The 24,854-nt window shown below is 46.5% G+C and overlaps 1 protein-coding gene across 2 annotated transcripts in view; it reads left to right on the forward strand.

Annotated features, from left to right (window-relative positions):
• The window catches only part of CCM2 (CCM2 scaffold protein), a 399,736-nt gene extending 375,307 nt beyond the window's left edge, over positions 1-24,429 (forward strand). For both annotated transcript variants that reach the window (XM_086940990.1, XM_086940989.1), the window contains 3 exons: positions 8,899-9,037; positions 10,011-10,149; positions 23,096-24,429. In XM_086940990.1, coding sequence (XP_086797116.1) covers positions 8,899-9,037; positions 10,011-10,149; positions 23,096-23,376 — 559 coding nt within the window. In that variant the 3' untranslated portion in view covers positions 23,377-24,429. The remainder of the gene's footprint in view (positions 1-8,898; positions 9,038-10,010; positions 10,150-23,095) is intronic.
• Positions 24,430-24,854: the final 425 nt, after the last annotated feature.

The following is a 24,854-nucleotide window of genomic DNA, read 5'->3' on the forward strand; positions in this document are numbered from 1 at the left end:
TCTTCGGCTGATCATTGTCTGACCTCAGTTGTCACACTTGACTCTGCCACAAGGGGCATTGCAGCGCAGGCCCGACAAGGAGCTAAGCCCCATGATGAAGCATGTACTATGCGACACCGGTCCTAGGATGCTTGTTTCCAGTCCAGGGAGGACCTGGTCTGGCAATTCGGGCAGGACTGTTCCCATTGGGCACAGGGTCAAGACTGATTTGCATATGGCTGGGATTAACCTGGAATGGCATGGCGAGCAAAAAAATCGATGGATTTAGGCCCAGATCTCTGTACTGGGGTGAATGTATGACATTGTTTTGCATATGATGAAGCATGACACCCATCTGGGTGTGTGAGAGGAATTCTCTCTGTATTGGTCTGTCAAAGGAGGAGGAGTATTTGAGTTTCTTCAACATTAAGATTTTCTAAGAGCAAGAGTCACAGATTACTATTGCTTAAAGATTGTTACACTAAAAGGGCACTTCATAAACGATATATATATATTTTTTAAAGTGAAAGGTCTTCTTGGCGGTTTCATATTCCAGTCATCCATATTGTTCTAGTGTGACTAAAATATGTATACCCAGCACTGCACACCCCACCCACCAACATGTAACTTAAATATGCTATTGACCCACCTAATGCAACCTGTTTCAACCACCATGTACACTTCATTCAAACAGCTTGAGTGAAGGTTGTTTTACTTGCTAGTTCATCTCTGCCAGAGTTATCGAAATCTAGGCACTGAAAGTATACAAACCATATCTACAAATACATATTCGGAGTAGTCTTGAATACTCGTTTGCTCATAGTTTATTCCTAAGGTACTGTTTGTTTCAATATTAATCAAACCTGTGGGTTACTATCCTTTCTCGTGTAGTCACAGTCAGCAGCAGAAAGGGCTTAACCGGCTTTGGAAGAAAGACAAGTCGTATGGACAAGACAAAACCTATAAGAATGTCCCAGTGTTAGTATCCCATGCTCCACAAATTCTAGGGAAAGCAGTGATGAAAAAAACAATATCTGATTGAGACATCTAACTGCAAATTCCTTATCTGTGAACTTCCAGGCGCCAGGCTGGATCCTGAAGATTTTTGATAGCCGTACCCCTGCGCGCCAATAGGTGGCGTCAATCGACTCCGCGTGACGCCTACGCGTCGTGTTCGTTTTTGTGACAGCTGCGTCGTCTTCATAGGCGCCACACTGGCGGGCAGATGTCAGGTCTTTTCTTTCCACATCAAGCAGTGAAGATCCGTCAGAGAGCTACTCCTGTCAATTCTGACAGACTTTTTTCAACTTTTTGCCATACTTTTTGGTGTATAGGATGTCCAGCAAGAAGACCACTGCGTTCAAGCATGCGGCACCTGTCACTGCACCATGTCAGCACAGACCCCCCGACTGGTTTATCTTCGGTGCCTGGAGCACGACCACAACTCGAAGTCATGCTCTAACTGCTAGACCATGGCGCTGAAAGCTTATGCCAGAAACCGGTCCCCGGTAGCTTGTTTCCTTCCCAGTATAAGAATTGGCTTGGTAGTTTGGTTTGCCCTGTTCCCATCATGCACTGGGACAGGAACAGACTAATTTGCATGCAGCCAAGTTCTGAGCTGGGATGGTGCAGTGAGCTAAAAAACGGTGATGGATCAAGCCCTGATCTTTGGACTGGGTAAGAGTGGTCTGCTTAATTCAGACACTCTGTTCATCACCACCCCCTTTTTGAATCATTTTTGTCCACCATAAGCGTGGAAGGGTATACTCAGATGTGAGTCCCTAGCTCATTGCACCATCAGGATTCAAGCAAGCCGGGCCGAAGACGGCTGAAATGCTAGAAACCGGTCCCCGGTAGCTTGTTTCCTTCCCAGTATAAGAATTGGCTTGGTAGTTTGGTTTGCCCTGTTCCCATCATGCACTGGGACAGGAACAGACTAATTTGCATGTAGCCAAGTTCTGAGCTGGGATGGTGCAGTGAGCTAAAAAACGGTGATGGATCAAGCCCTGATCTTTGGACTGGGTAAGAGTGGTCTGCTTAATTCAGACACTCTGTTCATCACCACCCCCTTTTTTGAATCATTTTTGTCCACCATAAGCGTGGAGGGGTATACTCAGATGTGAGTCCCTTGCTCATTGCACCATCAGGATTCAAGCAAGCCGGGCCGAAGACGGCTGAAATGCCAGAAACCGGTCCCCGGTAGCTTGTTTCCTTCCCAGTATAAGAATTGGCTTGGTAGTTTGGTTTGCCCTGTTCCCATCATGCAATGGGACAGGAACAGACTAATTTGCATGTAGCCAAGTTCTGAGCTGGGATGGTGCAGTGAGCTAAAAAACGGTGATGGATCAAGCCCTGATCTTTGGACTGGGTAAGAGTGGTCTGCTTAATTCAGACACTCTGTTCATCACCACCCCCTTTTTTGAACGAAAGCTTTGAGGGAGCAGGCCTAAAAGCTGCTTGCGTCCTGGCGTCCAATGGTCTCGGTCGAGAGGAAGGTCCGAGCACCGCTCCGGGGGTTTGAAATTTTCTTCCTCCCACTCGAAGTTGTCAAGGTCAGGTAAGAAGCAACATAAAAAGCACAAGTTGTAGTGTGCTTTCACTTCACCCGTCTGTCACCTGACAAGATGGAGGAGTCTCAGCGTTCAAGGCCCCGCAGTGCTGAGCGGGTGCCTGGGTCGGCTCCATGTTTCCCTTCCTTTCTGGGGCCGTTAGCGACCCCCGCCCAGGTAAAGGAATTCTTTATTGCCATGTATGCCATATTTGGGTGGCCTGACCCTGCTGTGCACCTTCGGGCCCGCAGGCTCAGTAGAAGGAGACCCCATCGGTTCCACGCCTCTGGAGACACGGTTTCCTCTTGGATCTGATTCTGGATCCCGACCCGCACCAGTCGTACCTCTACGTCCTCGTACCTCTACGACTTTCCCCGGCGCCTCGTCTGACGCCTAGGCCATCAACGTTGCCGGCGCCAATCTGCGGCGTTTCCCCATCATCATTCCAGAGGATGTGGAGCCGGCTGGGCATCCACTGATGCCAAGACCGGTGCCGACTGAGCCCTTGGGCTCCATTGCGTGTCCTGTGCCTTATTCTGAAGGGCTAGGGCTGGATGAAGATTGGGAGGGGCAGCAGGATCCCTTAGAAACCCCGCTCTACAAAGATGAAATGGACAAGTACGAAGATCTGGGTGATGCCAGCGGCTTGGACACCTCCCTAGAGCCTGGCATGCTGTCTCCACCTGGCTACCTGGCTATGGAGGAGGGGGCTTCATTTACAATGGTGGTGCGTAGGGCTGTGGAAGAAATTGGTGGTCCAAGCCTCTACTTTCTGTGGGATGTTCTCTTCCACACCTCTGGACAGGGAATCCAAAATGCTGGACAGCTTTGGTAAGAAAATCTTCTTGCCACCTGCCTCGCATTGCGGTCGGCAAACACTGCATGCCTCTTTGGCCGTTATTCCCATTTGCTATTGGAAACGGTTGCGCAGGTGCTGTCACAAGTTTCAGAGGAGGCCCTGGCTGTCCTCTCCCAAGCTGTTGCGGATTGGAGAGATGCAGCAAAGTGTGACATACGCTGTGGCCTAGACACAACAGACTCACTGGGCAGAGATATTTCCTTGACGGTGTCCTTTAGGCATTGTGCCTGGTTGAGAAGGTCTGGCTTCTCAGGGATTGTCCAAGACAATCTTAAGGACATGCTCTTTGATGGCTCTCGTTTCTTTGGAGACAAGGTGGGCGTGACTCTAGATCGCTTTAAGGAGTCACGGGCTACGGCCAAGTCCTTGGGCCTCTCATTGTCATCCTGGCCTGCATCCGCCTTTAGCTCCTTTTGTGGCTATGTAAGGGGCTTCCAACCATGCCAGCCCTACCACAGCCAGAAGACCACGAAAGTTATACAATCTCTGCATGGACGTCGACTCGGTTCACCCCAACCCTGTGGGTCGGGAGGCAAGGAGTCGGGTCAGGCTACAACACCTCCCCCTCTGCCTCCAAACCTTCGTAGCCCGATCCTCCTAGATCATGGGCGTCCAGTTGGTGGCTGGATATGTCATCACCCCCCACCACTGGCAGGGTATTGCAAATAGTCTAAAAGGGCAACTCCCTCTCCTTCGAGTCTACTCCTCCTTCCATGCCTCGAACTTACGATCGGCTGACGGAATATTACCTTGTCTTACTTCGCAAGGAAGTCAGAACTCTCTTGGCCAAGGGAGCTGTAGAGAGGGTTCCCGGCCAGATATGAGCTGTAGTTGCTATTCCCGCTATTTTCTGGTTTCAAAGAAGAACATAGGCATTCGCACAATCCTCGACCTCCGAGCCCTCAACTACTTACTCAAAAAAGGAAAAGTTCAAGATGCTCACTCGTGCTCAGCCCTGGGTCTGGATGGTAGCATGGGACTTGCAGGACGCCTAGTTCCACATTCCTGTCCTGCCTGCTCATTGACCCTACTTACCGTTAACGGTGGACTGCAAGCACTTTCAATTTACCGTAGTCTCCTTTGGCCTCACCAGTGCCTCTCGGGTGTTCAAGGTGATGGTGTGGTCGCAGTCCATCTGCGGAGATCTGAAGTTCCAGTCTTTCCCTATCTCGACGACTGGTTGTTGAGGGCGGGCTCGTCCCAAGCGGTCGTCTCCCACCTCCAGACTACGGCGAATCTCCTGCATTCGCTGGGGTTTGCTATCGACGTGCGGAAGTCACACCCGACTCCCTCTCAGATGCTTCCTTTCATCAAAGCAGTTCTGGACACAGTGCAGTTTCAGCCTTATCCTCCCGAGCCACCAGTCTAGGATATTCAGGCTATGATATCGATGTTTCAGACTCTATCCTGGATTTCGGTGAGAATGACTCTGAGGCTGTTGGTCTCCTCCATCCTGCTTGTGGATCATGCCAGATGGCACATGCGAGCTCTTCAGTGGGACATGAAGTTCCATTGGGTGCAGCATCAGGGGAATCTCACCAACCTCGTTCAGATATCGGAGGACACTGCAAACGATCTCCAGTGGTGGCTGACAAACTTCTATTGTGTCAGAGGCAGTTCCCGCTCTCTTTCCCACCCAGATCTCACAGTGGTGACGAACACGTCGCTTCTGGGATGGGGCGACCATCTGGTATAGGTGGAGATCCGGGGACTCTGGTCTCCGGCGGAAGCCAGGCTTCACATCAAGCTGTTGGAGCTTTGTGTGATCCGATTGGCACTGAAAGCCTTCTTACCATCCCTCAAGAGAATGCTAGTTCAAGTGTTCACAGACAACACTACCGTCATTTGGTACTGCAATAAACGGGGCAGGGTGGTTCGGGGAACCTCTGTCAAGAGGTCCTGCATCTTTGGAATTGGCTGGAATAACAGGGCATGTCCCTGACATCTGGCCGGTTCCCTGAACGCCAGAGCAGACTATCTCAGCCAGATCACGAGTGGTGTCTCCATCCGGGGGTAGCACAAGGTATCTTTCAGCAGTGGGGAGTGCATTGGTTAGATCTGTTCGCCTCCGAAAAGAACGTGCAATGTCAGCAGTTTTGCGCGTTCTAGTTTCCATGGCGGCTCTTGCTCGGTGATGCTCTTCGTCTCGAGTGGAGCACAGGCCTCATGTACGCCTTTTCGCCCATACCACTCCTGTTCAGAGTGCTCAAGAAAATCAAGAGCGACCAGACCCAAGTTATTATTGTGGATCCGTACTGGGCACGGAGAGTTTGGTATCCCGAGCTTTTGCAGATTAGGATCGATCCTCCAATCAGGCTGTCCCTTCGGGAGGGTCTTCTGTAGTATTTTTCTTTTAAGCTTGAACCTATTTTAAATTCACAACCGGTGCATCGGTTGCAAAACAGTGTGTCCACCAAGTGGTATAGGCATAAAAAAGTGGTAAATAAAAAATCTTTAGTATTGTTTTCCCCACAGTACCATCCTTGCATGACAGAGCTTTTCAGTTGTAATGCCCAGTGAATGGATAACCAAGAAATATCCGGCAAAGAACAAATGCCAACAGAAGCCAAGGAAACCACTTTCTTGTGGAATGGTCTTCTCGTCCATGAAGTAACTAACTAAATGCACTGCACGATCTAAAGTGAAGGACAAGTTACTCACCTTCGGTAATGCCTTATCTGGTAGAGACATGATCTAGCCTCAGAGTCCCTACCTGTGAACTTCCAGGCGTCAGGCTGGACCGGGAAGATTTTCTATAGCAGTACCCCTGTGCGCCGATAGGTGGTGTCGGTTGACTCTGTGTGACCTCATAAACATAGAGTTTGTCGTTGTGACGTCCGCGTCTATATACGCACCACCCCAGCCCGCTGATGTCAGTACTTTTCACGGCTTTCCACCCAAGAAGTGTGGATCCATGAAGTGACTGACTACAGTGTTTTAAAAACAGCTAGGGCCTTGAAGGGAAACAGCCCTGAAACTAAAACCAATCTGCAGTGCTGGCGGATGTGTGGGTTGGTAAGGAATCTGCGGCTAGATCATGTCTTTAATAGATAAGGCATTACCGAAGGTAAGTAACTTATTCATCTGATAGAGGCAGATTCCTTACCTGTGAACAGATACCCAAGCAATACCACCCCAGGAGGAGGGACTGTGGATAAGCTTTAAACCAAAAAGTCCTGCTGTAGGAGGCTCCTCCCCTCCACCTCCTTGCGGGGAGATTTAGCAGCTACGGTTGACAGCTTCTGACCTTCCTCCCGAAGTCTGTGAGGTTATTCTGTCAGCCATTTTTCGTTTTATTCTCTCAGAGCCCAGCAGGGCTCTACTCTGGGAACTTTAAAAAGTTACCTTTCAGCCCTGACTGCTTTTCTTTAGTTGCCAGATCAATCATCACTTTTTTAATCGCCTCTTATACAGAGTTTCCTGAAGGGGCTTACTCATTTGTTTCCCCTTCACCCTTTATTATGCCCCTATGGGACCTTAACCTGGTTCTCACCGTCTTAATGTATGCAACTTTTGAACCACTGCCCAATTGCCTCTTCTCACTATTAAAACAGCCTTTTTTGTGGCAATAAGTTCTGCCAGGAGGGTGAGCAAATTGCAGGCTCTGTCATCTCGACCCCTTACCTGACCCTCTTCCTGGACAACGTCTTGATCCACACTAGGGCTTCTTTTTTGGCTAAGCTAGTGACACCTTTCTATCTAGGGTGATCTGTCACATTGGTCACATGCTATGCTCCTCCTTACCCTTCTAAGGCAAAAGAAGCCTCCACCGTTTGAGCCCTAAAAAAGAGTTGTTGTTCTGCCTTAATTGCACAAAAGAGTTCCGGGTTGATGACCAACTCTTTGTAGGACACATTGGAGCAAAGAAGGGATGTGCTGTGCAGAAGAGGACCATTTCACGTTGGGTCATCCTCTGCATCAAAATATGTTACTCTTTTGCAAAGAAACAGCCTCACAAAGGCCTTAGAGCACATTCAACAAGGGTTAAGACAGCCTCCACGGCTCTTCAGTGTGGTGTTCCAGTTCTTGACATCTACCAGGCGGCCACGTGGGCATCCCTCCGCACGTTTGCCAAGCATTACTGCCTGGACAACCTGGTCTGCATGGAGGGCCTTTTAGCCGTTCTGTCCTGCAGGAATTTTTGGTTTAAAGCTTTTCCACCGTCCCTCCTCCGGGGGTGGTATTCCTTGGGTATCTGTTCACAGGTAAGGAATCTGCGGCTGGATGTCTCTATGAGAGGGACAAGTTACTCACTTACTGTAACGCCCTATCTGGTAGAGACATGATCTAGCCGCAAATTCCTTACCAACTCACCCATCCTCCCCGCACTGCAGATTCGTTTTTAGGGTCAGAGCTGTTTCCCTTCAGGGCCCTAGCTGTTTTTTACACACCATAGTCAGTCACTTCATGGCTCCACACTTCTGGTGTGGAAAGTCGAGAAAAGTACTGACATCAGTGCGCCGGGGTGATGCCTATATAGACGCAGACGTCACGACGACGAACCAGACGTTTATGAGGTCACATGTAGGTAATCAACACCACCTATCGGCGCGCAGGGATACTGCTATAAAAAATCTTTCCGATCCACCCTGACGACTGGAAGTTTACAGGTAAGGACTCGGCGGCTAGATCACGTCTCTACCAGATAAGGCGTTACCGAAGGGGAGTAATTTGTCCTTCACTTTAGATCATGCAATGCATTCAGTTAGTTACTTCATGGACGAGAAAACCATTTCACAAGAAAGAAAGCTGCTTTCTTGGCTTCTGTTGGCATTGTTCTTTGCCGGATATTTCTTGGTTGGCCATTCACGGGGCATTTAACTGTAAAAGCTCTGTCATGCAAAGAGGCTACTGTGGGGAAAACAATACTAAAGATTTTTTATTTGCCAAATTTTTATATGCCTGTGCCATATGGTGGACACACTGCTTTGCAACCGATGCACCACTTGTGAATGTAAAATAGATTCATGCTTAAAAGAAAAATACTACTTATGTGTAGCAAAGGTTTTGCAGCTCAAGACTATTCGAGATTCTCATGACGCCACCCCACCTTCGAATAGTCTGTCAGCTAAAATATATTTTCTACATGGGTATGTTGTTTAGCACTGTAAGTTCATATAGCCGTACTAACTCTGCTTTTGGTTGATGACCAAAAGTACTTAAGCAGAAAACAAGAACCTTTTCAAGCCCACCCATTGGATGGTGGAGGGATGCAGAGCATGTGAATCTTCAATAGTCTTGAAACACTGTTGAAACTGGTAAGTAACTTTCTCCATCTTCCCCTGAAGATGTCACACACTGAGCATATCCAAGACAGTTCCACATTTGCGGTCTTTTGTGGATAAGTACATCTGAAACTAAAATATTTAATTTTTCAGTGTTTGCTGTGAACATCTTCTTTAATTTCGCAAATGTTTCACTGCCATGTCTTCCCAAGTGAGAAAATATATTGTGAACATTTTTTATTGTTCTAGTCAGTTCAGGTTCTTAGCAAATTGTTTTCTACTTTAGTTCCTTTCAGGGTTCGTTGGGCACTGGCGGAAACTCCCCTTCGTCCTTCTCTAATCAACAGTCTCCTCATATCAAGACAGTCAGCGAGAGCGAGCTTAGCACTACAGCTGCTGAACTTCTCCAGGACTACATGACAACAGTAGGCTTTGTAAAATTCTGCAAATCTGTATTTGCCTGCGCAGTTCAGTCTGTGATTAGTGTATTCCAGAGTGTGCATGTGCAGTGGCTAGCATGAGGCAGATTATTTGCCTATAATTGAATCAATTTGGTTTCTGGATTGTTTTGAAAACTGGTGAGGTGGTATGAATGAAGTTCTTTTGCTTCTTGTTCAAACAGCCTGAGTTCTTGTTGTGTGCCCTCTGATAGAGCAACAAACCAACTTTGTTGCCATTTTAGTGTCTTCATACTAATTCCAAATTGTTAAGGAAATTAAAGATTTTAGAATGATTAGAGATGGGCTCCATTCATTCAGTCCCCTCTATTCCACCAGATCTTGATGAGATCTGGAACTTTTTTTGCATGTTACTACTAATTATTTGTGAGTTGTGAAAGAATCCCTCAAATTATTTTCTAGCAGCTTATGAAAATCTTTGAAAACAAATGCAACATGAATTTAGACTCAAACGTGGGATGTGCAGATATTGTCAGTCGAAGCACATATTCTGATTTGACTAGCTATTTGGGAATAATTGAGGTCAACCTCTCAGTCCAGTATAGCATAAAGCCCGTCAGCTTAAGTGGGCTGGATCCCAAGTAATTAAAGGCAAAGGTCCATCATCCCTATCCTGCGGTTTCTGTGTTGTTGATGTTTTCATGAGTGATGTTTAACTTTGGTCCCGCAATGCAAAGTCGACGTTGGTTGATTTGCATCCACTGTCTACTTTGATCCCTGCTTTATTCTATAGTAACACAATTTGAATGGTTTGTAAATTGATCTTTGTGGTGTGGGCATTTTTTTATCAACTTGTTTTTCACATGCACTAAACAAAAATAAGATTTAAATCTCTGTAGTGGGTCTATCACCCCATTGCTCATCATTTACTGATATCATCTAAATGTTGGGGTAATTGTGTTACAGCCTACAATTTAATGTTTGCTGTTTGTGTCCATAGTTACGAACTAAGCTTTCATCTCAAGAGATCCAGCAGTTTGCAACACTTCTTCATGAGTATCGAAATGGCTCTTCAATTCACGAGTTCTGTATAAATCTAAAGCAGCTCTACGGTGACAGCAGAAAGTTCCTATTGTTAGGTGAGTCTGAAGCAGCCATTTTATTTATAAATGAAGTGATATAGCAGACCAAATGTCGGGCATTTGTACCACGAGATCTTAAAGACTTCTCTGCTGCTGAAGTACAATATGGCTGTGCGTAATAGGCGCTACTGACATTTATTGCTGGAAACCATGCCTGTGAGTTAGTCCTTTTTGTTTTCTATCACCACACATGTTAACTTTCTAAATATGTCAAAGTCTTAAAGTTGCAGTAAAATATTGTCTGCATTTTGGGATAATCTTTAAAGTTCATGAACATGAAACTGTCTTGCATGATCCTGAACGCAGAGTTCATTGTTGGAAGAAACGGAAAGTAGGAGATAACGTATTCTGTCTTGTTAATTTTTTAAAATATATTTTGATATTGAGCAACATTTTAATTCTATCAAATATTTTTTGTTTTATAAGCCAACGTTAATTCTTCCCCAAAAAGATAAATGAAGTGATAAATGTTGCAATCATGAATCGACCTCTGCATAGGATAATATTGACAGTTCTATCCCAGAGTAATCCAGGCGCTCAACTGTCTCAGAAAGCATCGCATTAGCAGTTGGACAATTCAGAATGGGCTCTGTGAACACAACTATGCCATTGTAAAACTTACTTGTCTCCTAGAACAACATTTGGAAAAAAAGGTGTTGTTTGCTATAACATCCCAGATTGTTAGCTACCAGATTATCTGATTACTCTGCATGTAGGGTGTATTGTTTGATCGTTGACTTAGAGTGTCTCCTCAGTAGCAATGTTGGCCTGTCTGCCTTCTCTTTAGGATAATGTGTGCCTCCTGTGTATGTGTGAATGAAAATACTGAGGGGGTGGGGGGGGGGGTGTTTGAGGGCAGTTGGATTGGAGAAGAGAAAGGGTTTTAAGACTTTGAGTACCTAACAGTGGTTCATACACTCTACTGGCAGCAATTGTAACAGCAGCAGCAACCTTATAACCCTGCTTACCACTGACAATGTTACATACAAATTATCTTAGATACAGAACATTACTAGCGCTCAGCAGTGCTAATAAAGCCCTGAGCAGCCACACAGCAACTACTTGTCGCTCTTTCTTCACTGTTCATCTCTCCATTTGGAGGAAACTTTGCAACCCATTTTCTAGAATGATACATTGTAACAAAAGACAGTGTCATATATATTTTCCAACATCAGACCTGATAATACAATGCCTTTCCTTGTGCAATGGCTGGTGCAGGCTATATTTTAAACTGAATAAACACATTGGATACTGTTCAGAGACTCAAAAGAAACAAAAGGCCTGATTGCGATATGTACTCCTGAAGAACAAAGTTTAAAAGAGGAGTTTCATCCTTTACGGTGTCACTTCAATTGCAACTGTAAGTTTACATGACATGTTTTCACATATGATCATCAGGAGTGATCAAAATCAACAAACTGCAGTGCAGTGAGAATACTGAATTCTGTTTTCAGAGTGAATTCTTCTCTAAATTCCTAGCATAAGTGGTCCCCTTTCAGATCTTTCAACATATATTTGGGTACCATTACTTAGACAACTGGTTTCTAAAGGTGGTTACCCTTTTAAAAATAATAGTGCAGAATCAGCAATCATCGAGTAATCCACGATTTGGACACATTTTTGACAAACTTCTTTTTGTTGGGAAATTGACCGTCTTACACAGTAAAACATTTTCTATTTCAGATAATCCTTCATACAACAGCTAAGCATATTTTCTCCCTTTCTGGCAATATAGCATCATTTATATTCTTTGTCCTGAATGCAAGATTCCAAATGAGACCTCTTAAAGAGTTGCTAGAGGAATAATGGTAGAGGGTAGAAGATTGAAAGCAGAAACTTAAACCTACCGCTCACATATCTTCAGTCATCTTTTGGGAGATGCCATAGGAGGAACCTATAGATAGGAGTTCCCTTCCGTGGATGGATCGCTTCCCCTATAATCAGTTGTGGCAGATGCATCAGTGTTAGGTTGGGGGTGCCTGAAGGACATGGCTCACTATTCACAAGAAGTGGCCGAACAAGCTATAGTTGTATCATATAAATGTGTTGGAGCCAAGAGCAAACTGTCCGGCTCTAAATCCATCCCACACTCAATAGCAGTAGGCTCAGTTATAAGTGTAGCATAACTGTACTACAGGATGTATTATTTGAACAAGGAGGGTGCAATGAAATCCCACACTCTCTCAACAGAAGCTGAAAGATTTACACTGCTTCGGGTTTTAGACCTGCAGATCACCGTTGTATAGCTTCTGTGCCCTCAGACCACAATGGCCATGAAATTACCTGCCACATTTTAAAAGAACATGCATTCTTCTAAATTTTTGAACTTTCTAATATGGACTTCAGGACTGCCTCTGCATGAATCGCAAAATGCGGACACTTCATATCCTTCGGATAAAGTGTTGGAAATATATTGGAATTCCATTCCACTAGTTACTGTCTACCAAAAGTGTTCATTCATCAAAAGCAACACAAAATGATGATGATTTTCATTGCTCAGGCTTGACAATACGAATGACTATTTGCAGATCTCCCTCTCTGGTCGCAAAAACACAAATAAAGTTTAGGAAGCTGGCTCTGTTTACGGAATACCACTAGATAGTTCTACTGTGCAGAGTCCAGAAATTTCCCCAGAAGTGTACGGGGATCAATGTAAACCCAAAGTGCTCTATTAGTGGTTGTGAGGGCGAGCAGGCTTGTACCTAACACAGAGGAGTGTAAGACATTTATGGCACACACACATTGAGATTTCATGTTTGGACCACAGTTGGATACAGAGCCATGCTAAGTCCTTTCAATGGCTGGCAAACAAGTTTAAGCTGCATAAATCACAGTTTTCTTTAGAAGCCTGCAACTCTGTCATCTATGGGCTATGTACAAGGAGGAATTATGAGAGGTCCTTGACTTTATTCTGACTTTATTCTGCTGGACGCCAAGCTGGCAGTAGACCCTTTGGGTCATAGGGGAATATCTAATCTGTACAGATTTTTGATCCTTAACTCCTTGAGCTTGCAAACAGCAACACATGCAGCTTGGAAGCAAGATGTGGAAGAACTAGAGGACAGTGAGTGACAGGAAGCTGAAATGACCACACAAGAACAAGCAATCTCTTTCAATAGCAGCAGGGTTCAGTAACTTTCATAAAACTTTTATAACCCAGAAAGGATTTGGAAGGTGGGCCAGATGAGTATCCCTACCTGTATGTGATGTGGGGGAGAATTAGCCACCTTTTATCATGTGATATGAGAGTTTTCACCAATTCAGAGATACTGGAATAGAATACACGATTCACAAGCGGAGGTTTTGTGCACACTCCCATTAGCCCGGACTCCAAGGTAACAATACTGGGGATGATGGAGGATAGGGTGGACTTGAGAAGACAACGAACATTGGCATGGATGGGTTTTCTGGTAGCAAAGAGAAATATTGTGTGCTGTTGGCACTATGAGACCTCCTATCGTACGAGACTGGTAAAGAGATGTTATGTTATGTTATACTGGTTTTGTATAGCGCACGGCTACTCAGAGAGTGTCCCGGCGCTTTGGTTTGCACACCTATCTCATAACATAACAAAAGAAAGAGAGATAAAAACAGAGGATCCTGAAAGAAAGAAAAACCCAAGTAAGCAGCTAAGAGGTAAAAAGCCAAGTTTTGAGCCCTTTCCTAAAGGCCAGTAGGTTTGAGGTACTGCGTAAGGCCACTGGCAACGTATTCCATAGCTGGGGGGCCAACAATCTGAAAGAACGGCCTCCAATACGTGCCCTTTTGACACGAGGAACAGTGGCGAGGAACAAGGATCCTGACCTCAAGGGCCTGGCTGGGTGATAAAAAGCCAGCCTTTTTTGAAGGTATTTCGCTCCGGAGGCATGCAGAGCCTTATGCGCCAAAGTCAAGGCCTTGAAAATTATCCGCTTCCGGACGGGAAGCCAGTGCAGTGCCTGCAGGAGGCCCGAGGCTCTGGCACGGCGGGAAAGTCCAAAGATTGTCCGTGCTGCCGAGTTCTGGACCACCTGCAGCCGTTGAAGCAGATATTCTGGCAGGCCGAGATAAAGAATGTTTGAATAATCAATTCGCGAGCCAATTATCGCCTGCACTGTAATCTTCCTGTGCTCCTCCGATAGTAAAGGGAGAAACTTGCGCAACATCCGGAGCAGGCCAAAACAAGTGCCAGTAAGGCCGATTATCTGAGAGCGCAGTGTTAGGCCATTGTCGATCTTAATCCCTAGGTTTTTAGCCACCTGGGACGAACTTGCTGGTCCGGATCTGAACTGCACCCAAAGAAGAGGACCTCGGATTTATCCGAGTTGCACTTGAGGCTGTTACGTTGGAACCACTGGAACACCGCCTCAAGGCAACCCCGGATCCTCTCTCCGTCGAAGTCCGCACCTCTCTCACAAGTGAAGAGGAGCTGGGTGTCATCAGCGTAGGAAACGATCTGAGCCCCGAAAGACTCCGCCAGAGCCGCCAGAGGGGTCATGAAGATGTTAAATAGAGTCGGGCTCAATACTGAGCCCTGAGGGACCCCGACACCCAGTGGCAACATCTCGGCGGAGCAAGCAGAGGCCCAGACCGTTTGTCGACGGCCCGTCAAGAATGAACGAAACCAGTTGAGCACCGTCCCCCTAAGACCGATCTCAGAAAGTCTTGCGAGGAGACCCTCGTGGGGGACGGTGTCAAAGGCCGCCGACAGATCTAACATCACCAGCATCGCCCTGCCACCTAAATCCAGCACCTCCTTAATCGCCTCCGAAACTTCCGGGAGTGCTGTTTCGGTGCTAAGATTGGTGCGGAATCCAGATTGAGTGGGGTGCAGTAGATCATGGGACTCCAGATAATCGGCGAGCACCTTATGCACGTGTTTTTCAATGATCTTTGCGAAAGCAGGAAGAAGCGAAATAGGCCTGTAGTTCGCCAGCACCTCCGCGTCCAAACCGGGCTTTTTAAGCAGGGGGATGATCATCGCCTGCTTCCATGACTGAGGAACCACACCCTGAACCAGAGAACAATTCAGCAGGGGGTTCACATAAGGATTGATGGCTGCTGCCATTTTCGCCGTAAACTTGGCGGGGCAGGCATCCCGAGGAGAGCCTGATTTTAGACAGGCCATCAGATCCAATGAAGAGGCCGTAGAAAGAGGAGGAAAGACTGCTAGAGCCGGACCTGCACTGGGCAGGATGGTGGAGGCATCCTCTGCCAGGCAGGGCACCTCAGGCTCCTGCACAGGGAAGGAGTCCTGGATCAGTCGGATCTTAGAAGTAAAATAGTCAGCGATCGCGCTGACCCAAGGCTCAGGGGGGGGGGAGTCTGATTCGACGCGGCGCGTGAAGTCGTAAACTCCCGCACAATGGCGAAAAGCTCCTTACAAGAATTAGAGGCAGCTTCGATTTTCCTCGCGAAATAACCTTTCTTCTCGGAGAGGATGTCTCGATGATAAGTTTTCACTAAAGCCCTGTAAGCAAGTTTAGCCGCCGGGTCATATTTTGCGCGCCATGCTCTTTCCGCTACCTTGCATTGTCGACGTGACGCCACCAGCGCTTCCGTGAACCAAGGGGCAGATGCACGTTGATCCAACTTGCGAGGAAGCCTCACAGGAGCAAGATCATCGAGCCTCTCTAGGAGCCATGCCTGCAACCGCTCTACATCCCCATCTAGATCCCCTGTCAGGATGCAGGGATGGGCCGCACATGCCTGTGCCAGTAATTCCGGGGTGACCCGATGGAGTGCCCTAAATCCCTGGGAAGCCTGCCGAGGGGAACAGGAAGATTTCCTGACCTCCCGAATATAGAATTTAACCAACCTATGATCCGACCATAGCACCTGGATAGGTGTATGCATCTCTATGGGGATTGTAGAGAAAGTCAGATCTAGGGTATGACCCTTCTCATGGGTCGGTCCCTCATGATAGGGCACCAGGCCAAGAGGGGCTGTAACATCCAGCATTTTTATCGTGTCGGCGTCCAAATCGTCGTCCATATGGACATTAAAGTCACCAGCGACTATACAATGCTCTGATGTAAGTAGCAAAGACGAGGTAACCGACTGGAGCTCTTCAAAAAAAGTGCCAGTAGGCCCTGGAGGGCGATACACGAGAAGACCTTTCATAGATTGGTGCGGTGATAAAACAATAGAAAAGGCGAGGGATTCACAACCCTTAATCGCGTCCGAGGGAATGGTAGTGCAAGTGGCAATTTTATTTACTATCAGTGCCACCCCGCCTCGGCGCCCCTCCAGTCTATCCTGCCTGAAGATGTTATAATCAGGAGGGATAGCTGCAGCAATATCTGGGTTGGAGGACTCCCTGAGCCAAGTCTCTTTGAGCATCAGAATCAACGGTTTTTCTGTGTCCAGCAGATCATAGATGTCCAGTGCATGGCGACCGAGAGATCTAGTATCAAGCAGTAAGCACAGGTGTTTGATACTAACTGCCTCCTTCCGCGGCACGCAGGCCAGATGTTTCTGCGGGCGCCAACCACACTCAGGGCAGCGACTCTTACCTTTGTGACGCGCAGGGAATACCGTACGACAGGAGCCACTAGTCTGTTGCCAAGTGCGGAGCTCCTGGCCCGAGTAGTGCAGCATGTTCATCAACACATTCGGCAGAGCGTGCTGACACGTCCCAGTCCGGCCCGTCGCCTCGGAAGCCTCCGGGACGCTGACGGGCGCAGGCGGGCAGGACTCTGGCACAGGGAAGGCACGACCGCTGCGCGAAACCGCTGCGCTCCCCAGGGAGCTTTAAGTAGGCGTCCCTCTGGCTGTACAGAGCGCTAGAGCGCTCGCAGCTGGCGTCCCCTACGCCTCAGCACCACTCCAATATGGCGCCCAAAGTTCCCCGCCACCACCCGTGAACCAGATCCGCCAAACCAGCGGTGCGGGAGCCAATTAGTATGCAGGTAAGGGGCCAGAAGTCTGTCCGTTAAAAACAAGGGCTAACAAAATTAAAATAAAGAAAATACCAAACAGGTAGAGATAAAATATAGCAGCGCAATGGTCAAGCGCCCAGCGCGATATGGTGTGCAAAATAAATCAGCCGACCCACCGGATTGGTCGCCTTAAGTAGGCGTCCCTCTGGCTGTACAGAGCGCTAGAGCGCTCGCAGCTGGCGTCCCCTACGCCTCAGCACCACTCCAATATGGCGCCCAAAGTTCCCCGCCACCACCCGTGAACCAGATCCGCCAAACCAGCGGTGCGGGAGCCAATTAGTATGCAGGTAAGGGGCCAGAAGTCTGTCCGTTAAAAGCAAGGGCTAACGAAATTAAAATAAAGAAAATACCAAACAGGTAGAGATAATATATAGCAGCGCGATGGTCAAGCGCCCAGCGCGATATGGTGTGCAAAATAAATGTGAACTGAAATATTCTCAATGGATAGGCTACTTCTTAGAGCCGCTGAGGCAGTATGGTATGGATTTGATGCGAGTTCCCCAGTTAGCTGCCATTTCTGTATTGCATTATGGTGATATAAACTCCCCAAAAATATGTAAAACAAATGATAATTAAGACAGTCGAGCTATTGCAGGCTCTTTTTTTCAAGGTTACATTTTAATAGCGAATGCACATACATGCACGGTCAGATAAAAGTAAGCAAAATAGAAATGAGAATTGTGAGTATTAACATTGTGTCCATGTCACAATTTAGCTATTTAGTTTAACACGCCAAGCAATGTGGGAGAATCTCTTGTGATCAGGAACACTTGCACAATTCTTATGAGTAAAGTTACATTGCCAGGAAATCTTATGGGTGACACTGCTTGTCGAAGCTACAGTTTGGAGTCGGCAGTAAAACGACTTAACAGCATCTTATCTAGAGGGGTAAAAGGCAAGTATAGTATACATGGCTATGCATTTGATGTGTAGGGGGCAGGAATCATGGCTCTGGAGAGTATTGTACTATGTGAATCTGTCTTAGCACTAGGTGGTTATGAGCGGTTTTGAGGCAGTATGTACTTTGAGTAGGAGATTTAGCCAGGAGAAAGAAATGTGCAATACTAAATAAGGATTTCTAGAAGTGTGTGTGCACTGCATTATACTGGAAGGTTAAGCGGCCTATTTATCCTACGCCTTAGGGCAGAAGTAAAACCAACTACCCATAATGAGTGAGGGTTAGCCCACTGGCAATTTGACTTTGTGGAAAGGGTGTCCTCCTTGGTGGGGGCGCGAAAGGTTTAATTGAGTTCATCCATCTCAGTGATTAAGTGTATTTCTGGAGCCCCCTGGCCTCTTCTTGATGAGGCCGGGTGCTGTTGGCTTCTGCCTAAGAAATAACCACACTGCGCCATGTGATCACAGAAGGGTGGTGTGCTGGGCTTCCAAAAGCGTGTGATGATTATCGGTGAGAGTATGACTTCCAAGTCTAGAAAGCAAGACATGTCTTTGTATCTTTTGGAGTGTTTAACTCGGTCTGGAGCACGTATATACCAACCACGCACCTTTTCTTGCCCAGGCAATAAATGTAACTTATCTGTAACCTCAGCTCAAAAGCGTGCTAGTGCAGGACATGTCCAGAACCTTTGTTCCATTTCAATGCCTATTAACGGACAATGAGGGAAGTAGTAGTCTGCTCCCAGAAAGTATTCCCCAATCTCCTCCCAGGGGGGGTCAACTAGGCCCTATGCAGGATGTAAAATGGTATAACCTTCAGCCAGGCATTCCTAGAAACTATACACGGGTGAGTGAGGATACATTCCCAGATACATTCTCGTTTAGTATCATTAAACAGTGTTAAGGCCCTGTTCCCATTTTACATGCAGCACACTTCGACGGGGGCCTGTGTGTGTCTGTCATCAGCACTTTGGTCAGCCATCAGCTGAGTTGCCGCCTAGTGTACATGGTGTGGAGGGACTGCAGTACCTCATGCATTAGCGGCTCTGCAGCCATTGTGTGTCAGTTTTGGTGCAAGGTGTGTATCAATGTATTGTAAGTCAGAAAGTGACCCTAAGGCATGCCGTGACAACTCTGCAAGTTAATCAGAGGGAAGAAGGAAGCCTTCATTGAAAAGATCACCTAGATTCTCCATCCCTTGAGCTTGCCATTGTTTAAGATTGGTGAGTGCAATTTCATTACAAGTATACAGGAGGCTAAGAAGTGGAGTAACTGAAATGGGAGGGAGGAACTCCTCTGTAAGGCGCACAGTTCTACAATAACATATGTAGGCAACCCAAAGAAGAGGAGGTGAGGGTAAAGCTCAGAAGCACCTCTACTATCCACGGTGCTTGCATAGTTGTAGTGTCTTCCAGGCAGATGCCAAACAATCCATTGACTAAACCATTGGAGTTGGGAAGCAGTGTAGTAATGCTTAAATTTAGTGATACTGTGGTCACACCTGTTGGGTGGGAATCTGCGTTTGAGCAGCACAACCCTTCCCCTGCCTATGCTCCATGTCAGCTCACCGAGTAGAGTGTCCAGGGAGCGGAATCGTTTTGCAGTTAAGTTGAGTGGTAAGTTAACAAAGTAATAAAGTGAAGGGGGGAAGCATAGCCATGTTTGAGAAGGCGATCCTGCCCATTACTTACATTCCTGTCAAGCAGGTCTTTGTCAGTGTGCTATATTTGCATGCCTAAATAGCTGACGGTATGTTACTGCCCAGTGGGCGTGGCGCCCATCATCTCTCCCCAATCCCCACCGCCTGCCCCCATATCTAGCTGAACTGCGGACGGAAAAGGGTTGAGGGCCAGTAGGCAAGATTTTTTTAGTTGACATGCAGGACAGACACTCTGGGATGTTTGCAGAGGGCCAGCTCAATGTCGGGACAGCCCTTGGCAAAATCCCTAAGGTACAGCAGCACGTCATCCGCATACATTGCGATGATTGTTAAAAGGTGGATGGCGAGTGGATGCTTGGAGCACCAGTATTTCTGGCTTGTGCTGCGGAGCACTGCACTCATGCATCCACCATCATGGCTTTCTGAGCCACTGCACGGTCTTTGGGGTTATCAATGCCAGGGAGGCAATTTCCCTAGCAATTCAGAAAATTCAGGGGCCTTCCAAGGGGCTGGCCTATAGGCAAGCTCAGCCTTTTCAACCAGTGGTACAGTAGATAGTCCATTTTTTTGGACCCTCGGTCATGACACTTGCATTGAACAGGACAGCAGGGTCAACAGTCCTCTAACTCCCCCTAACCAGATGTAAAGTCTGCCAAGATCCTTTAATTTGTACCGATGGTCCCTGTCAGGATGGTGGGATGCGGGATTCACCATTTCCTTACCGGCTGCAGATCCATGACAAATGGTCTTCCAGGTCATTTAAAAGGGCTACACCCTGTCCCGCCACTTCCATCTTGCCCCACTACTTCCATCTTGCCCCACTTTCCTCCCATACAGAACAAATTTTAAAGGAGCACTTGACAGTCCTGATTCAGGAGGTAAATCTTTAATTCTTCCACGGTGCCATTGAACAGGTACTGACTTGGAGAAAGGCGCAAGAGATGCTACCTATAATACCTCATCACGAAAAAAGATGGGGGCCTCACGCCAGTCCTGAACCTCTGTCTTTTGATGTATTTCTGCGGAAGGATACATTCAAAATGTTCATCATGGCTCAGATCTATACGCTGTAGACTGGATGGTGTCCCTGGACTTGAAGTACATGTGTTTCCATATACCCATCCTCCAGCCCCACAATTATAACCTGCGGTTCAAAGTGGGCCTAGAATAATTTCAGTTTGCTGGGCTTCCCTTTGGGCTTACCTCGGCCCGTCATGTAAAGTGATGACAGTAGTTGTGGCCCATCTATGGAGTTTAGTTGCCTATGTATTACTGTACCTCAACTTCTGGCTGCTTAAAGCTCGCTCACCACAGTCCATTGTCAAATATCTCTTGACATCATTGAATTTCACCATCAACAAGAAGATTTCCACCTGAGCCACACATGTAGACTTCCATTCATTGGAGCAAATCTTTACACAATGTATTCAAGTCCTTTCCTCCACAGTAGCGAGTCCAGGTCATTCAAAATGATTCCAGTGTTGTGATCTTGATGAGAATGACTGATGCTTCTTTGCATTGTTTACAATGCCAGGTGCGCATACAAGCCCTGCAATGGAGCCTCAGATCCCAGTGGGCATTGCATCAAGGCTACTTCTTTGACTCCATTCAAGTTTCAAATGGGATGGCTTAGGATCAGCAATGCTGGTAGTCAGTCAGTCAAATTCACTTTATTCGGTTAATTAAAAGCATACTACATTAAAACACAAAAATATATATATATATATATATATATTTAATATTACAAAAGCACAACCATCGTAAAATAGAGATAAAGCGAAATCTAAATCATCAATATAAACAGGAATAATTCATTGAATTCAAAATGTACTAATTAATAGAAGTCCTTCTCTTTTTCCTTATTCTGACCGCTGCTGTAAAAAAACTAGCTATATTAAAAATTTGCCAAACATTGGTCAACATTTGCAAATATATAAAAGCGGGTCTAGCCTGTATAAAACCTTTGCCTCTTAAAATAGGTAAAATTAACCGATTTCAGATGTGCAAAAAATGCTCACAAAATGCATTGAGTCCTGAATAGAAAAATTATCACATGTACAAGCATTCAGGTCCTCCGGATTTTTCCATCCCATTGCGAGGAGTAAGTGTAATTGATTCAGTCTGAATCTCACTAGAAGGAAACGATAATGCTGGTTGTCAAATGCTCATCTGGTCAGAGATTTGACACACTCCCTTCCCGGATCTCTCAGTTGTGACAGTGACATCAATGATGGGGGGCTCACCTAAGACCCACTGGCGCCTTGGCTGGTCTATCTGCTTGGTCCTCAAAGTCTTCCTGCCTTCCATCCAAAGATTCTCATAGACAACACTACCGCCATGTAGTACTACAGCAAGCATGGTTTGGGGGGGTCCTGGGCCCTGTGTATGGGAGCTCTGCACCTCAGGAGGTGGCAACAGAACATCTTCCTAGTTTCTAACCACCTGGCAGAGTCTCTGAATGTCAGCACAGAGGAAATACGAAGAGATCATTTGGCAGATCACAAGTGGTGTCTCCATCCTGAGGTGGTGCAGGGTGTCTTCAAACTCTTGTGGAGCCCTTCTTAAATCTGGTCTCCTTTGTTGGGACGGCACTGGCAGCAATTTTACTCATCGGAATTTCCTCCAGGACACTCGTTAGGGAGACTAATTTCAGCTGGAATAGAGTGAGGGACTCCTGAAAGTCTTCTACTTTGGGTCCTGGAGGTCTGGAAATGCCAGATCCAAGTCATTTTCATTGCGTGGTCTGGGTCAGATCAGTGTGGGAGCGTGAGCACTCTCCCTCTGATCAGCCATCCGCTTCGGGAAGACATGCTGTCTCAGTGCAGGGCAGAATCTTGCATCCTAATTTCCGATAATCTCCACCATTGACTTCTCCACACATGGGGACTTAAAGGTGGCATTGTAATGCATTCCTTGTTTCCCAATACCCTTCCATAAAGTCCATGTACACTATGTGCTGGGAAAAATATTTTGCCTAGTAAGGTGTCCATTAGACTGACTTCTTAGAAGCCAAACTTTCTGATGTTTTACTGTTTGTTCTCTTCTTAGCCCAGCAAAGTCCCTTTCTGTTTCACTTCTAAAAAGATCCTAAGTTGGAGTTTGGCACATTGTCACCCACTGTTGTTTTACGCTCCGTGTCTGTGGGTGCAGAAAGGGAAAGAGCCAAAAACCTGTCAGCTTGCAGGGGTGGCACGTATATGCTGAGCTGTAAGATGCCAGCTGCTGGCCCGCACGAGTACTGCCTTTGAAGTTCTCCAGATCCTGCCTGGCACCTGGGGATATTCTAAAGGTGAAGTGTTAGCGGATAGTTTTCACCAAAAAAAGGGTGTTCGTGAAGGTAAGTATTGCTACTGTGTCGCTTTCTGTAATCTGCTTACATTGGCAAGGATTTAAATTGTTTGCTTTTACATGTAATGTGCTTTGAAGTGACCTTTCCTCCCTCTTCTCATTTTACTTTACCACTCAGGCCTCCGACCGTTCATTCCAGAAAAGGACAGCCAACACTTTGAAAACTTCTTAGAAACCATTGGTGTGAAGGATGGCCGAGGCATCATCACTGACAGTTTTGGGCGATACCGACGGACAATGAGCACAGCTTCCAACTCCACGACTAATGGGAATGGGGCAGCTGGTGGCTCGGATGACCAGTCTGTGCCTTCGGAGGGTGACGAGTGGGACCGAATGATCACCGACATCAGCAATGACATTGAAGCCCTTGGGTGCAGCATGGATCAGGATTCATCTTGAGGGCCAATGGGGGAGGGGTCTACCTGTCATTTGCATCAACCCTCCCCCTCAACAGCTCTCTGATCGCTCTCACTGGATGGCAGCTGCTGCTATTGTCTAGTCCGTCTGCGTGTTCAAGGGAAGAAGCCAGTCAGCGATGGCCGCTCATCTTTGGACACATGCTCCTCCGCGACTTCAGCTCTTGGCCAACTGTGTTCGGTACCTTTTACTGTGAAGGAGAGCGAGCATGTGTGTTCTGGGGCAGGGGTTTCCTCGCACAGTGGCATCAGATGGCATGTGAAAAGCCAACTGACATTCGATCTTTTAATAGTACTTCTTTCAAAGGACCTTGTTTTTTTTCTTTTTTATGGGTGGTGATGAAGAAACTCTCCTCCATAGCAGTGTTCTTAAGGTAGGGCAAATCATGCAGTAGAAGGAGATATAACGCAGAGCGCAGGACGCACCCGACAAGAGATCATTTGACTCCAACCACAAGTTCACAGTTTTGCACATCAGGTTTTACTCTGAGACTTTTTTTTTAAGAAAATGAAAAGGCGAAAAAAATGAAGTTTTATCACAATGTGAATTATTTAAACTGATTGCTGCCATTGTTACACATTTGCGAACTCGAAGGATGGCAGTGCTGTCACAAGGCTTCACCATGGCATGTATTTTTGTTTCTTTTTTTACTTTTTGTCTGATTGCGTGAGAAAGTGAGAATTATATATTTACGTTATCGCTGTTTTGTCACGTTGTGCCTTCAAACCTACAGTGGGCTTCATGCTGTCACACTTCCTAATGAAAGGTATTGCACATCGGGATGACCTGGAAATTAGTGTATACAATTTTACTGACACTTTGCTGATACTTTTATAGTTTTATCCTCGTCGCCTAGCCAATTCTCATGCTCTACACTCTTTTGACTCCTTGTCACTCTTCCTCGTCTCAGTTCTGGTCATGGGTTGATAGGACTGTGAGGAGAAAGAATAGGGCTTGGATTCATAAAGGTAACCTGTAGGTAAACTAAAGAAAAACTGTCAAGCAAATGGAGAATAAAGAGGACTGAGTTTTAAACGTTTAAATTGTCAGTGACTTGCAGCACGATGTCAAAATTTAACCAAGGTTGCTAGAAAGTGTGGTGGAAACTAATATTACATTTGCTTTTACAATGCTTTAACCCCTTCGATGCTGAAGACGAGTTCAGCTCGTCATCACCCACTGGTGGCGTGTGCTGATGACGAGCTGAGCTCATCATGTATCCTGATAATTTAAAAATTGCTGCACAGCGCAAAAATCGCCGCAGCAGCGATGCGGTTAATAATGCAGGTTGAAGGGGAGTATCAGACCTCTAGAAAGGTTCAGATGCTTGCCTTGTAATTCAAGCTAGATGTTGGAAGAAGGGTTGCGAGCAAAGAAGTGGTTTCAAAACTTTTGCCTTTTTGCAGGATGTTAATGCCTTTCATGTAACATTAACGTCTCCATTGTTTTCCCATCTCTTG

The sequence above is a fragment of the Lissotriton vulgaris genome, chromosome 10 (assembly GCF_964263255.1).
Source record: "Lissotriton vulgaris chromosome 10, aLisVul1.2, whole genome shotgun sequence".
Taxonomy (NCBI): domain Eukaryota; kingdom Metazoa; phylum Chordata; class Amphibia; order Caudata; family Salamandridae; genus Lissotriton; species Lissotriton vulgaris.